At 39.3% G+C, this 17,166-nt stretch overlaps 1 protein-coding gene across 8 annotated transcripts in view; it reads right to left on the reverse strand.

Annotated features, from left to right (window-relative positions):
• NCKAP5 (NCK associated protein 5) overlaps positions 1–17,166 on the reverse strand; it is a 558,169-nt gene that overhangs the window by 93,994 nt on the left and 447,009 nt on the right. For 7 of the 8 annotated variants that reach the window (XM_053405165.1, XM_053405156.1, XM_053405178.1 and 4 more), the window contains one exon: positions 3,724–3,828. The exons of the other annotated variant lie outside the window; for it this stretch is intronic. In XM_053405165.1, the coding sequence (XP_053261140.1) occupies positions 3,724–3,828 (105 nt within the window). The remainder of the gene's footprint in view (positions 1–3,723; positions 3,829–17,166) is intronic. 8 annotated transcript variants of the gene reach the window in all.

Below are 17,166 nucleotides of genomic sequence, written 5' to 3' on the forward strand. Positions count from 1 at the left end.
TATGAGATTAAAATATCTAGAAACTTGCCAGTTGTTGTTGTTGTTGTTATTATTATTATTATTATTATTATTATTATTATTATTATTAAAATACATGCACATCCTAGTATTCAAGCTGGCCTTTCAATGACAGTCTGTTTGAAGTATGCTGTGTTTATTAGCAATGTGCTCCAGAAAGATACTGGAAACAAAGTTAAGCCAGTACAAGAACATCTTGACAAGTGCATTATATCCCCACAACGTAACAGATGAGGCCCTACAAAGTGGACAAGGTAAATTAATTTAGTGTCCCAACCAGAATGTCCACGGAGAATGGAATCTCTCCATTACAGTCTAATTTTGGTTTCCTATCTAGTTCAAAGCTTTGTCTAAGAAAGTCTCTGATGCAGGACAATCCATCTTTGTGTCACCGTCCGACAGCTGAAGCCTCCTGCTTATGCTTTTTATTGACACTTTATGGCTGCCTTTAGTACTTGTGTAGTTATCGGCCCTCTCCAAATGCAATCTCAGCTGCTGTGACTAAATACCAGCTTCAAGGAAGAGAATAATGAAGAAAGAGAGTGGTGCTTTAGTAAAAACATTAAACCTTTGCTGGAGTTTGTGGAAGCATTTAATTTCTTTCCAGGCAAATCTTCTGCTTCCTAATATGGCAAAATATTATTGAAAGTTCAGAATCTTCATGAATATGCAGCTATGAAATTCTTTCAACTTATGCAGAGGCATTGCATAAGTTATCAATAACAACAAGACTACATTTCCTTGACATTTTGCAACAAATTTCATTAATCTCAAAACCATTTTTTCTCAACAACAAGAACTGAAAGCTGTGGAGGTGGATGCTTATACTCTATCCCATTAAGAGTAGACACAAACAACCTAAATCGAGAGTCCCAAATGGATCTTCTGCACAATTAGGATTCCCTTCTTCATTAAAATGTTTTTCTTTCCCTTTCCTTCGAGGTGCCATTCTGAGTTGATGGGGTGAATGCTCACAATCCTGAAAAATCACTCAGGTTTGTCATGGACTAAAATACTCAAGGTGCCTTATGTGTAAATATGAATCTTAATCTTCATAGACAACTGTGGGAAAATGTTGGACATGAAGTCCTCAGGATTGTAGGTTTTGCATGAAATTGGCTTCACCTTTCCATGCCTATTGAGCAATGGAGGAAATATGCATGGGTGATGACAGTGACACTTGACCTAAAGGCTATAATGCTCAGCCTCTGTCTTATCAAGGGTTTAAAATCAGTTTATTGATGCTCATTTAGCTCACCACTGTAGCCAGACAATGGTCTAGAGCCTGCACAACCACTCCTGATTCAGATGTTACGGAGAAATAAAGCTGTGTGTTATCAGCATGCTCCAGATTCTCTGATGACATTCTCAACGGCTTCATATAGATGATAAAAAGCACTGAGGGAAAAACAGTGCCCTGCAGCATCCCATAACATAGATGCCAAGGGGCTGAGGAGCAATTTCCCAATGCTACTCTCTGGAGCCAAACCTGCAGGAAGGATCAAAACCACCACAAACTGTGCCTGACTGTCATCCCACAGAACTGGTCTAAGAAAACACTATGGTCAATGGTATCAAAAGCTTTTCCCTTGTCCTGATCACTGTGGCTAAGGCAAATTCAGTCTCAAAACCAGGTCTAAATTTGACTGTAATGGATCTAGATAATCAGTGCCATTCAAGATTGTCTGCAGTTGCTCTGCCACAGCCTCTTCAATCAAATTCTGAAGAAATGGCATATTAGCAATCAACCAGTCAATAACCATCACAGACTACGAGATCCGAGATGGGCTTTCTAAGGGCGGCATCTGAATGCTCCAACACACTTTCAGAATCATTCTGAGATCACAACTGACCACATCTTGGCAAATCACAAAAATACTGGTTGAGTTAGGAATTGATAAGTAATGAGCCCAGTTCCCACAAGCAGTATTTCTGGATTGTAGTACTTCAGACTTTAAATCAGAGATGTTATCACATGGCTGAATGCTTTTCCATAAACAAATATTTTCTAAATATGAAAAACTAGATATCAGGGAGGAGGTTAGGCTCGAACCTTTCCCCCTGACTTTCTGTTTGAAGGCATAGATCTGCTTCAGTGGAACATTCAACCTGCAGGGATAGTGAGCAGAACATGAAGACAGAAGTCATGTAGAGTCCAGTCCAATCTGCCAAGGTCTCCAATGTCATGCAAACTATCAACGAGAGAATGTTTCTTCACTCAATTATGGGAAGAGCAGGGGTGAAATCCTATCCTCATTTGTGTGAGAAAAAGACCCATAGAACACAGAAGGATTTGCTTGTGGATAAAAATGGAAAGGATTATGGTAACAGATAACTCTTGTTTTTAAATTGAGGTCTCGATGTACATGCATGAAATGCATCTATGCATGCAACATGCATTGTTTAGAGAAGATGAATACTGGATCCCAACTTCTCTTTATGACCTCCCCCAGATTCTTCTAGTAGAGGGGATATTTTCATCCTTTCTATAGACATAGAATAGATATATAACAGATGGGATACAAAACAACACCTAGCTTTTCTTATCTCAGAAAAAGAAAGAGAATGACTAAGCAAGATAATATAATACACACACATTAGAGACAAGTCCGGAACATTGGAACAATATTCCATGCAACAGTGGATGTCTTCTTAAATTGCAGATTTAAAATGGCAGCCGCTTTTTTTTTTTTTTTTACGGAGGCTGAATTTTCCTCCTAACAGCATCCTAATCATTTTCTTACATTTCCTTTAAAAGATCTCAAAGATCACCCTTGTGGGGCATTAATTACATATATTTAACTTGTTCATTGGTTTATTAATTTGCTTTTCATGAGTGCACTCCCCCTCCCCTAATCATGGGTTTTAAACCATCAACTTTAATAAAATCAGAGTACAAAAGCTCGCGCGGGATTATATTTTAAACACATAATTGTTAGTAGGAAGAAAAGACAATTGTCTAAATCAAGCTATTGCCAGGATGAAACTGGGTAGTTAGAATAATCTAACCTGAAGGCTAAATTACATATTGCACGGTAGGTCATTAACATCTTTCTGAACTTTTGGAACAATTGCTTCTCTCCCCATCCCACCCCATTTAGAAACACTTTATCATACTTCAGCAAATTGCATTTTTGTTGAATTTTTATATTTAAACATAAAATGAATGCTTCCATTCTCATTTGCTTTAATTCTGCCTATATGCAACTTTTGTTTTTGAGTTACATTTTTCTTTTTCAATGAAAATGAAAGGCATACTAGTTAAAGTTTTGCCAAATAAGCACAAAAACTAAGCCCATCTGAAAAGGTGGGGTTTTTCCCCCAGAGCCCATGAATTTTTAACAGTTCATACATAATATATCATAAAACAAGGATGAATGATACAGTGCACCGGCTTTAATAAAAAGCTCCTTGACCATTTCTCAGAAACTTTGAGATGTAATCAATACCCCAAAAAGGTATCTTGGGGACACTGCCAAGATTTATGCCTTTTTGCAAAGAGGGCACTTTTTTATTCCTATATAGCCTGGGAAATTATAGTGAACTTCAGAGAAGAGAAGAAAATGATGTTATCTCTGCTTCCACTCTGTTTTAGGTTCAAGGATGAGTGTTATTTGTTCCTGCTCTCTCTCCCCTCCATTAAATCATACTTCATGGAGAGATAAGAATGTGCTAAATGAAGAAATCAAATTCAAGAAAACTCACATGAACCTGAACATCAGCACTTTGCAGCGGTATCAAACTTCTGTTCTTCTCTACCTCTAAAAGGAAATCCCCAGACGACAGATCTAAGATGCGCGAATGAAGTTTCTGGGGGAAAATAACAGAATGACCAAAGCATAACCATTTGACAAGCATGCAGAAGATCAGCGATTTTGAAAATCCCAACCGCTGCAGTTAAATTCAAGGGGAAAACAGACCCTAAGGTAAAAGAGCTTTGTCCTAATTTCTCTGTTCATTGAGTCCAGAACTTAACAGTATAAAATGGAGTTGGTAATGCACGAACAAGTAAGGGCATTTTTAGCTTACAATGTTTGATTACTTATCACAGCTTTGTACATAACGATGATGCATTCATAGGAATAAAATGCATTTATCTATAGCCACTGATGCCTAATATAATAAGGCATGATATTAAACATTTACTGAGCAATCAACAGGTTAACTTTATTTTATTTAGCAGTTGCTATAGCTCGGGTAAATGATTATAAAAGTGACTCTACTTCAAACAACATTGATCTTGCAAAGCCCTCCCTTGCACACATTTAAACTCAAAGTCATTAATGTCATCTGTTAGGAACAATTAATGTGAATAGAAAATAATTGCATCGGGGAGGTAGGGACTCAAAGGATTTTGTGCATTAAAATTCACATGCTGTTCGATTACATACTCAATTCTTTCAGTTTTGCTTGGAAGGAGTGCTAAACTGGTGTTATTTCCCCATATTAATCTGTATACTAATTACTAAGGTTTTTATGTCAGTGCTAAGCCTGGTCTGTTTTAATTGCAAATACAATAAGTTTTGCAATTTATGTAAACATGGCTCCTGGCTGGATAACTTCAAAAGATTCCAAACCTGGTAATGTATATTTTCTTGCCAGTCATATAGTCAGGGCTGTGTGAATTCTATATTTAACAAAAATTAAAAATTTCACATCAAATTCTGCATAAATAATTACTGAATTGCGCAGCCTGGAAAAAAATGCAAAACAAACAAATTTGAGTACTGTGCTCAAGTTACACCATGTATTTTGCTTCTTCTAGTAACTACAAAAGGGCCAAGGGGTGAGTCCCACCATCTAATCCCTGGAGAGGCTGGGCTAGCCTAGACTGGTGATCTTCCACCAGAAGGCAAAAACATTTTTTTGTTTGGACAGGCTTTTGGTTAATAAGCTGGCTTGTAAAAATGTTAAAATTGGGTTTAACTGGTTGTTTTTAATGATGTTCACTTGTCTTGCTTTTCTTTTTGAGGGTTTTTTTTTACTTGTATTTTATTCAGAAATACACAGAGCCATCTAAATTTGAATACAACATTCCACTTTTCACATCTAGCTGGGGGTCTGGAAGATAAGGTGAGTTCAGTTTAGAAGACAAAACTCAAGCCTAATGTTACGCTGTTTTGCACTTGCACTATTGTTTATAGCTGTCTTGAGCAACAAGAAAAAAGGAATGCACATTCAACAAACAAATGTTATGTAGGTTGTAAACCTACACACACTTGCTTGGAAAGGATTATTGAGAATTTTGGGGGAAAGTTCATATTCACTCGCATTACTACTTTCTGTCATTTTTCCTGCATTGCAGTGGAATCACAGAATGTACAAATTGCTACAGATACTGTACAGTTTCCAGAGACATTGTGTTAAGCATTTTGTCCAAACTCCAAGAAGAAAGTGGAACTATCAAGCACATGTTCCACTAAGACTATTTCCTTGCATAGTGACAAGCTGTTAGTGAGTGACCAGTTTAGATCTATTGGCAGAAACACTCACTCATCTTCAAATCACCCACCACTGCTATGTGTGAGGACCCTCACTGAGCACAGCCTTTATGGCTCATATTCAGTGCCTCTGCTTGAAGAGGGACAAGGACTACAAATACATTTATAGGAAAACAGAAAGAGTTTTCTCTACAAAAGCATCTGAAGTACTAACAGGAGTGCAATCTGGAGAGGCTATAGTGAGGCAGGTTGTTGTTTTTTTATATATAAATGTTGCATAACCACTGTTCCTTTCTAAGAAAAGCAGATAAAATAATTATAAATACAACTGTCAGCTATATTGTTCACTCATCCTCTCACCCCTGCTAGAGGAAATCTTTCGAAATATGCAGTCCTTTAGTTCATATTCTACATTGGTCATCACTAACTGGCTTCAGTTCAAGGCCAATTAAAGACTTAAATACCACTAGATATTAATTGGGGGCTTATTTCACTGTTCATATTCCATTCCATTATTTAGTCTCTTTCACCTGACACCACCCTTGTTCCAGCAAAAATGATATAGCTGTTTGAGGGATACATACAACCCTAAATTTGTTTTCCATGAAAATTTTTCATTCAATATGATTTCACTCTAAATATTTACCTTCTTTTATAATGTAACATCTATCTATCTATCATCTATCTATCTATCTATCTATCTATCTATCTATCTATCTATCATCTATCTTGTATTCCCCACTTTTCTCCAAAGAGCTCAAAGTAGCTTACATAGTTCTCCCCTTCCTCATCCAAACCCCACAGCAACCCTGTGAGGTAGGTTATTTTAAAACTTATTTTTTAAAAGCATCTGTTCTTCAGTTATTCAGTAGGTGTTGAGCCCATATACACAGTCATTTTCCCACACACTCTGTCTCAACATTCTACTGTAGGGTTCCTTACTTCTAGATGTAAAAGTTGTTGAGCTTGTTTTCTGTGCCCCCGGCCTGAGCCTGAGCTGCCTGTGCCTGAAACAGAGCCAAAGCCACCCACGCCAGAGCCAGAAACAGATCCCAGGTCATCCGAGACAGAGGTAGCCTAAACCCAAGGCGCCCATGCACACACATTTCTTTTTAACCTCCCCCCCCCGCAAAAAAATCCCAGACATTTACTTAAAATTGTAAAAATCCCCCCAGGAGGGCATATGGGCCCCCCAAGAAAGGACATGTCTGGGATTTCCCAGACATCTGCACCCAATCATATCTTATTACCACCTTATTACTTATCAGGATCATTGGACTATTAAGTTAGAAGTAGCTCCAGGAAGTCTGATTCTTTGCCTGGACTCACTATTTTCAATGTATTTAATGTGTTTTCCAAATATTTTATAAAGCTTACACATGAGTGTTCTGAAAATTTATCCTCTTTTTTCTGGGGATGGGGGGGAGAGTCCCTTCACCCCTGAGACAATCTGGGGGGCATGGAGCAGGGGAAAGCCTCATATTATCAATGGAAGTCCTTGTGCAGGATTTCTGTTGACAGGACTCATGAGTTGAATCCTGCCCCAAGGGTGGTATTCACTGCTAGTCCTACTCAAGAGTAGACCACTGAAATTAATGGACATGAATCACAGTGCCTGGAGACAGACAGAGACAGGTCATGTATCCACAGCAGTGGCCAGAGGAGGAATGGCCATTGGGAAGAGTGCGGAGAGAAGAAACGCAATAGTGCAGCAGCAGCAGCACAACCGGACACTTTTATCTGCTTACCTGACCTGAAATAAAACATGTTTCTCCTGTATCGGTATCTACAGCCACAGCAGGTGCTGTAATTCTCCAATGGTTTGACTTTACCCATCAAAGCACACTTTTCCATTGTCTCCCAAGACTGACAGATGCCAACACGACTAGCTTATGTACATTAATTTCAGTGGGTCTGCTCTGAGTAAGACTTATCTAAATACACACCCATCACTGGACCTTCCAACCTCCTTACCTTTGCTTAAAAACTGTTTGGAGAGGGGCATTTTAGATTGGGTTTGTGGTGCTGGAGATCAGGGGTTTAAATCTTTCCCTTGGCACCATTTCCCCACTTGAAATACTACCCTTGAAATTGGTATGGGGCACAATGTGAAGGAGTTGTAGGATAGCTGAAGTGGTATTTCAAATCATGGAAAAGATGGAGAGGGAAGGGGTTAACAGCTTTCCCACATCATTACGACCCTGATCCAAATTCACCCCTCCTGCACCTGCTTTTAAGAGGAGAAAAAGAATTTGAGAGATCAGATCATGGTTTTCCCATATTACCATTGGAAGAAGGTCCCCTGTGTACTAGGGCCTATCATGCCCCCTTCCTATTTTTCACCAAAGTTCTGTTGTATAATGTAAACAACTATGACTTAGTCACCCACATTTTACAAATGTGTACACTAGCAGAGAAGTCACAGTGAGACATAGGACTGGACGTTTTGTGACAAAACATTGCTAATTATGTTAAAATTGTTTCAAAAACATCTTAGGAATCAACTAGAGACTGCTTTGCCTCATTCACAGTTGAGTTTGTAGGTCAAATATGGAGCCTTATGCTTTCTTCTGAAGGGTTTTCTTTGAGAAAATAAATGACGTGCTAACTTCATGCCAACACTATTGGTCCTGCTCAGAGTCTAGATAAAGTGGAAAGGTCACAGAGACACTAGGCATTGCAGTAAGATGGGAAAGAGAACAGTGAGACAGAGTGGGTAAGCTCTGAGGAGAAGTTTAAAAATGAGACTGTGTTCATGTGGGAGGATAAAGGAAAAGCTTACTTAGACACAAGGACAATTTGGCAAAAAGCCCAAACTTTTAAGTGAATAAAACTAACAGCTCAATCAAATACATGTCTACTCAGAAGTAATGTCATTTAGTTCAATAGGACTTACAGTATTGTAGCCTAAGGAGTTAGCAGGGATGAGGCACACATTTCACATTGCAATAAAGGTTTGGCGTGGGCCAGTATTGACATTTTCTATGGTTTCTTTAAAAATAATATACATCTTTTTATGTTATACACAGACACATGTATTCCAAGTTACATTGATTATTGAGCAAGAATTCAGGAGAATAAAGGAGGCTTTAGGCCAAGCACAATAAACGAGTTTCCTTTTAGTTAATACATAACCTCTTCTGATGTGGCTGTTTTAAAACTTAAAACGTTTCTAATTCTATTCTTTTGTACACACTGTGTATGAAGCCATATATAGTATAGAACTGACATTTAAGTGAGAACTCAATACCTTGTAGCTTATATCATGCATTAGCAATACTTGTAAGTGGCAAAAGCCCAACCAAAAGGTGCATAGTTGGCCCAAGGCTTTTGCCGCCCAGAAGGACAAGATGGTGTGCCTATTCTATTTACAGATGCCAACTGGACTGGCAACTTTAACCTTACTTCAGCAATGGTGATGGGACAGCATCCCCTACCACACCCGAGGGCAGCAGGGTAGTCTGGAGTAGGGACAGCACAGGCCATTGGGCACACACAGGTGTATAATCTTTACCATTGCTTCCTCCCACCACCACCTCACTATGCCTAATGTCATTAGCTTCCCCTATTAAAATTCTCTTGTGATTCTCAAGCATGGTAACTAGCTTCCCTGTGGAAATGTAGGCAATCAGCAATAAAAGAGGTCACACCTCTGCTGCCTCTTCAGGTTAATTCAAGTGAATTGGACCAGAGTACACAGTACTCTTAAGGCAGTGGTTATCCAAGCACCACACTGGTGTAGCTTGAGAGGATGGCAAGTGCTGTGGGAAGATTCAAGGACAATCAATATTATATTTTGGGAATGATTCATGTTCTTATGTAGCTGCATTGTTTTATTCTTTCTGGATAGTCCACTATCATATTAATCAGTAGTTGTGTTTTATGTTATAAGTCAAGCACTTGCTAGAGTTTTCTTTTTGTTTTCCAATGTATTTATTATCAATTTTAAAAAATGGTGTGCCAATTTTTTTGTTCTGAAAGTGTGGCTCAGAGAAAAAAATTTGAGAGCCACTGTCTTAAGATTAAAAAGAAGACTTTGACATTGACAATTAAAGGGCAAGTCTGTCTATCTACTGTGAAATTTCCTATCTATGGGGTATCATTCCATCTCAAATTCCTTTTTAAATGTATCATGGACCAAACAATTTTCCATTGAGTTTCCAGCTATTTATTCATTCCAAAGACAACGCAACTCTCCAAGTACTGATTGTATTAAATATCAATTGCTTTAATTGCCTTGATTCTCCCCCTACCCACCCAGGATCTTTAAATTTTGGCACTAGCTTAGCTTAGTATCCAGAAAAGAGATATGCTTCCCTTCACACATTGTGAAGGAATACCTTCATGTATTTGTCAGAAGTGTGGGAACAACAGATCTTCTGCTATCTCTTTTGTGTGTCAGTTATCCACGTAGAAACTGCAAAGCAGACAAAAGCTACTGTGGATGTCTTCTACCTAGATGAGTAACACACAAGGTGGAAATCTGGTGTCTTTTTTGTGGTCCTTGCCTCAGATCCTTTGAACAGTTTCCTTGTCTACCTGTAATATTATTTTTGTCTTAGCCAACTGTATCCTGCACAGTATGAAAAAAGCGAAGACCTCTCCCCTTTGCTTTCTGTAGCTGAAATCAAGGCAGAAGTCTAGAGGCAATAAGGGAATAAATCGGTAATAGTTTTCAAATGACCACTGGAATAATTATAAATGTCTAAATTTAACATGATTAGCACCACTACCTGTATTATAATATAAGCAGGAATAACTGTCATATCAGAGACTGTCTCTGTTACCTTTTAAAATCAGTACTGGGGAACATCTGCCCTCTAACTCCTATCAGCCCCAGCCAGCCTGGCAAAAGGTTAGGTATGGTGCGAGTTGAAAAACAACTGGAGGGTCACAGGTTTCCCATCCCTGCTTTAAATGTACACGTGTCTGTAATATCAACCTTGAATATTGTGAATAGTGCACAATAGTATTATAAGCCAAAGCACAGAAACACTAATGTAGACTATTGTAGTCCAAAATGGTTCTAAAGGAGCATGCTACAATACCACTTGCTACATGTGGTTTACCCATCATAGTAAAGATTAGCTTCCACAAATCAATTCTGGTGGTTCCCACAACCTTTCAAAGCCTATTTAGGGAGCACAGGAAGGGGGAGATGAGAAGAAATCCAGTTGCACAAGCACACACTGTTTCACACACACAACCTTCATTGAATCTTGTCCAATATGCTTAGGAGATTTATTTGGGAACCAAATTGCTTTATCTCTCAATTGGAGATTCAAATGACCTAATCTCTACCAATATTACTGAGGGGAGCCAGTGTGGCAGAGTTCAAGCATCAGGCTAGGAGTCCCCATCTTGATGAATGACCTTGGACTAGTCACAATGTCTCAGATTAACAAACCTCCCCAGTGTTTCATTTGTGGCGATAAATATCATTTTAAAATGCTTGCAGCTTAAGTTTAAGGAAGTTTAAGGAAATTCCCACAACATTGAACATTGAACAGAATACATGTTAGATTTAAGGGGGAAGTTTAAAAAACACCTTCATAGTATACACATGAAGCTCTAGACCAGGCATAGGCAAACTCGGCCCTCCAGATGTTTTGAGACTACAATTCCCATCATCCCTGACCACTAGTCCTGTTAGCTAGGGATGATGGGAGTTGTAGTCCCAAAACATCTGGAGGGTCGAGTTTGCCTGTGCCTGCCCTAGACTGAGGTGGAGAACAGTTTCCAGCTGGTGGGCCAGATTATTATTTTCCCAGCCCTTGGTGGATCAAATCTGATGGGGAGGCTGGGCCACCCACCTGTCAATCACCTGATGTCATAGTGATGTCAGGTGATGCTGCACTTTGAAGTCCCAATTGTTAGGACTTCAAAGGGCAGAACTGGGATGTTTGAAAGTTTTCTGAAAGCATATTTGCACCTCCCACATTGTGCTCTTCCTTAAACCTCCAATTTCTGAGGTTTAAAGGAGTAGCAGAAAGTGGTTTCCAAATGACTTTGCAAGCAGCCCCACACTGATCCTTTAAAGCTCTGGGACCAGAGGTTTAAGGAGTAGCATAGGGAGGGGGTTTCCCAGTAGTGATGTATGGAAGTGAGAGCTGGACCATAAAGAAGGCTGATCGCCGAAGAATTGATGCTTTTGAATTATGGTGCTGGAGGAGACTCTTGAGAGTCCCATGGACTGCAAGAAGATCAAACGTATCCATTCTGAAGGAAATCAGCCCTGAGTGCTCACTGGAAGGACAGATCGTGAAGCTGAGGCTCCAATACTTTGGCCACCTCATGAGAAGAGAAGACTCCCTGGAAAAGACCCTGATGTTGGGAAAGATGGAGGGCACAAGGAGAAGGGGACGACAGAGGACGAGATGGTTGGATAGTGTCTTCGAAGCTACAAACATGAGTCGGAACAAACTGCGGGAGGCAGTGGAAGACAGGAGTGCCTGGTGTGCTCTGGTCCATGGGGTCACGAAGAGTCGGACACGACTAAACGACTAAACAACAACAACAACATAGGGAGGGGGGGGACAATTTCCACTGAATGGAAATAGTTTGTTCTTCCTTAAGCAAGGTTGGGAACATGCCTTGCTCCTGCAAAGAAACAAATGGGGGCCCGGTGTAAGTTCCTGGTTATTATTTTGAAGTCCCACCCTTACCTGAGCCACACCTGATGTCATTTATGAAATCAAGTGTGAGATGGGCATGGCTAGCAGGCCAAATGGGAAGGTCCAGTGGACCAGGTTTGGCCCACAAGCTGGAAATTCCCCTTCCCTCTCCTAGATAAACAAGAGCAGATATGGAAGATATTGGCGTTATTTGAATAGGAAGCCAAAGAAATATTTACAAATTTATTTACAAATTTACAAATTTAAATTTTTGATCCAGGTTTATCCAAACACTGATCACCTTCCTTATCGCCATTCTCTTCCTTCCGCATTTTTTCATCCTATGTCTCTCTGTTTCAAAAGGCATTGGGTTGGATTAAATTGTTGATAATCAATGAGCTGGCTAAAAGTAGAATGGTTAAGAACCTCGGGTTAAGTACTTAATTCGTTCCGGAGGTCCGTTCTTAACCTGAAACTGTTCTTAACCTGAAGCACCACTTTAGCTAATGGGGCCTCCTGCTGCTGCCGTGCCGCCGGAGCACGATTTCTGTTCTCATCCTGAAGCAAAGTTCTTAAGCTGAAGCACTATTTCTGGGTTGGCGGAGTGTGTAACCTGAAGCGTATGTAACCTGAAGCGTATGTAACCCGAGGTACCACTGTAAAGCAAAAGGCCCAAAGTGCAGGCAACAAACTTTTAAAAGAAAGAAGTCTCCAGATATGCTTGGTCAATATCCTGTACCAAACATTAATCACTCAAACGACCTTGATCTGAAAGAAGCAACGTAGGGAATAAAATAAAAATGGTATTGCGATAAAGATTTCAATCACTGAAAGTGTTCAGACAGACAGACCATTACAAATATTAGACTTCTGCTGCCACACATGTATTTGGCATAAGAAGTAGTCTGCATTTCTGAACCGCAGGACACACACACATTGTGAATTGGACTTTCTTAAGATGTTATAAATTACTTCCCTAACAGTTACTGCTTTTGAGAGCTCTTATTGTGAACCCACTGCAGAATGTTGAGCCTTGTACTTAAAGAATACTCTGTTAGAGCTCAAGAATGTTATAATCATAGAATTGTAGAGTTGGAAGAGATCATGAGGATCATCTAGTCTGACCATCTGCAATGCATGAATCTTTTGCCTAACATGGGGTTAGGCGAAACCCACAACCCTGAGATTAAGAGTCTCATGCTCTACTGACTCAGCTATCCCTCAGTAGGATCATTCCTTCTATCCCCCCTCTTTTGCCATGAGTGTTAATACTTATGCGGCTAAAACAGCACCAGACAGGCACAACAGGGAGGAATCAGCAGGTTTGTCATGGCCTTGAGATTTTCAGATGTACAAAACAATCTTCTGGGGAGTAAGTTCTTCCCAAATGGATCAAGGGCAAGTGAAGTTGCTCATTGGCCATGGGGTACTGACTGGCAAAGTGATTGATTGACTGATTGATTGATTGACTGACTGACCAACTGGGGAGGAGGCAAGTCTCCTTTGCAGATCTTAGTGATTTGGCAGATCTATACAGGAGAAGGTATGGCTTCAAATTCCAGAGGTTACTCTAAATTCCAGAGGGCCCCAGGATATGCTCTAAAGGTACATTAAATTGCCACCTTGCTGAACCTAACTGGGTCGATGGTTGAATATTTGAGAACCACATATACACTGCCTTGGGTTCTGTGGTGGAAGGCAGGTAAGAAATTAATCGCATCATGTCCTAATAACATCTGTGTCCCTGCAGTAAGGTACAATTCCTCAGCTCTGAAATCTTTTTCAAAGCAAACATGCAAGAGATGCCCCATCTCTGGATCAAGAAGCTAATTTTCTAACGATGAGAGCAATTTTCCTGTGTCAAAAACCAAACTTCATCCAGTCATTGGTTTACAGTAAAACCACAGTAATATGCCCATTTACAGCAACCGGATAGTAGGACTACAGCAGTACCTACAGCCATCTGTAAGCACATCTTACAACAGATACTTGGCTCAGATTTGCCTAGTAATACTGGATTAAGAGAGTGCCAGTCCTGGAGATCTCAGTGGGCTCTCATGCTCCATTGTCATTTGTTTTCATTTTTGCCTAAGAGTCCTATTCCCACACCGATCAGCCTGGTATTGAAAGATGAAACAGAGAATGATATAAAGCTCTTGTTACTAGTAGCCCCATGTCCTGGGGAATAATATATAGACTTGTTTTATTGGCTGTACAGAAAAGGTTCAAATGAGATTTGTATCCCACTGAATTTTTATACGATTTTGTTAATGGTAACACAAGTGAAAAAGAAAGGAGAAAAGCAAAACTAAAACCTTAGCACTATTCAAAGTTGCACTATGAAAGATCCGAGGACATCAATAAGAATAAACCACATTATGGGGAATGAATACTGTGATAAAAAGCTACCTTTTCATTTTCTGTTTTATGGTAACTCTCTGTATCACAATATAGTCATCATCATCATCATCATCATCATCATCAAAAATCGACACCTTTATTGGGACCAACCCAAATGCCACAAAAGCATGGCAAGCTTTTGAGTTCTCCAGAACTCTTCATGACACATTACACAAACCACCTTAAAGAAACAGAATGAGTTGCAAGCCAGACTTTTAATTTCTCAGAAATGAGGAGCAGCCATTGCTTCTTTATTTCACTATCCTGGGTGACATCTGTAGTACCCGGGAGGGGCTTTTTCAGCTTGCGATCTCTATCTTGGAACTATATTTACAATATGACCTTATAGCTACAACAGCCAGCCAATTCCTCCCCCACCCCAAATATTTATTTATTACTGTTGAAGAGTTCTGAAGAACTCAAAGGCTTACCACACATCTGTAACATTTTGGTTGATCCCAATAAGGTATTTCACAACTGTGGATTTTGGTATTTTTTCTTATGGCGATATTTTTTCCTCATAGTTATATACATGGCTATATTTGCTTTTTCTGTGCCTTGAATAATGACAATATAGCTTTTGGGTCAAGATGACAAGATACAGCAAGATCTTGAGCTTCATACAATATTTTGCAATCTTCTGAATCTATGGCAATTTTCCACACTGTAGTTTATTCAGTACAAGAGGAGTTAAGATCTTTCTTAAGAGAAAGATGAAAAGATCAAGTACCATAGATGAGATGAGAATCAAGCTCCCTAGTCAGAATCTTTAACATGCTGAAGGACACAAATGTCTATTGTGCAGGCAAATTCAATCAGTACCTGCAGAAGCCTTCCCCTTTTGCATTTACTTGTTTTCTATCCATTTCAGAACAGCAGCAGAAACAGATGGAAAACCAAGGATTGGCTTCAAAAGAGTATACAGAAAGTCTATTTTTGTGAGACACACATTCAGTACAATGACAGCATGTTAGGCAGGAGTAGCCAACCTTTATGGCCTGTAGGTATGTGCCTTATTAGCTTGTAAGCATCATATGACTTAGCTGGGTGATTATGGCAGCCACACCCTTAGAATTGAGAATGCTATTTTGCTACTACGAAGTTTTGTACAATGCTGATATGATACTGGTGTTGTTCCAGTCAGCAGATGCTGCTGGTAGAGCAGTCCCAACTACAAGCTGGATTACAGCATGTCCTGGATCAGATCATGACACTTGTATGGTAGTGTTGTGATATTCTGCTCTTTCAACAGCTGCTATATTAGACAGCATCCTAAACCCCTGATTACTGCTGCAGAGGATCGCATTAACTAGGCTATTAGCTTTCCTGCTTGATAGTTTTGATACTATTAATTTACTTCCTATGCAGGAACATTCTTTCATTTATGCTCCTTTTTTATACCACGAAGGTCCTTTGAAAATATCTGTTGCATGAGATTCAGTGATTAGAGGGTTAAAAAAAAACAGTAGGAAACTTATTTATTAGTGTTTCCAAAAACTGTTTAACATTTGGGGCAGGAAACCTGAAACATATCATTTTGCCCAGTGTTAACAGCAGGAAGAAATATGCATAAAACAAATATTAAAGGATTAACTGCAAGCATACATTCAAGTAAGCCTCATCATTTCCAAAAAGCATCATCCAGCTATTAGGTAAAATTTATCAAGCCCAATGGATTCAATTCTCCCCCACCCCCACTTTCTATTACAGCAACAAAAATACTCTTCAGCATGAGTTTTACTTTGTTTTATAATTTCCACTCACTCTACATACTGTTATCAGAATAAAAAATGTAAAGGCTAAACTTGTAAGTGCCTTCCAAGTGGGAGTGGGGGAGGGAGAGAAAGGAAAGGGGTGGGAATCCACCAAAATCCAAACTTCAGCATTTAAATTTAAACTTTGCATTAAGAGATACTTGCCAGTTTTATTGGCAAATCCTCAGGCGGATTTACTGAGACTTAACTGACAACATCCAAGACAAAGAACAAGGAGATGATATTACAAACATTGGTATGGAAGATTAGCAAGTTACAACTACATCAGAAAATCCTGTTAACAAGGCAAATCCGCCACAAAATATTAAACAATGACTTAGAGAGCCTGCTTCAGTTTCCACAGGCTTGTTATATTTGGTATAATCAAGCCACTTCAAGATATGAACAGTGAATGAAAATTCAAAGTGTTTGGGAGGTTGCAGTACAGAAATTCATAAATGTCCTAGGGTGCAAATTGTGCAGTTTTAAGCAGATATTCAGAGCATAAACATAAATGGCATAATCTTCTTCTACTATTCTAATGTTTCCCGGCAAACAGCATAAGCCTAAAATTATTCCTTTTCCAATCCCTCCCTCCAAGTTTTATTAATGTTTATAAACCGCTTTACATAAAAGATACACAGAAAAAGCAAAGTAATCCTCTCTGATCCTTAGTTTTCATTTTATAACTCTGTCAGTGTTTGTTTTTAAGAAATGCAGAATGTTCGTTCTTATTTTAACAGCAGTAAATTGTGTAACTGTTTAAAAACTGACGAAGGGATAGAACTTACTTGGTACAGACAACCTACTTAATAATTTGGCATATATTCACAGAAGAATCCAAGCCTAGAAGCTGCACTCTCTGGGGCAAGTGCTTCTGAGATCAGGTGACTACTCTGGAAGCTGAAATTTTGAAGTAGTATAGTAATGAACTATTCC

Source organism: Podarcis raffonei, chromosome 1 (genome assembly GCF_027172205.1).
Source record: "Podarcis raffonei isolate rPodRaf1 chromosome 1, rPodRaf1.pri, whole genome shotgun sequence".
In the NCBI taxonomy this organism is placed as follows: domain Eukaryota; kingdom Metazoa; phylum Chordata; class Lepidosauria; order Squamata; family Lacertidae; genus Podarcis; species Podarcis raffonei.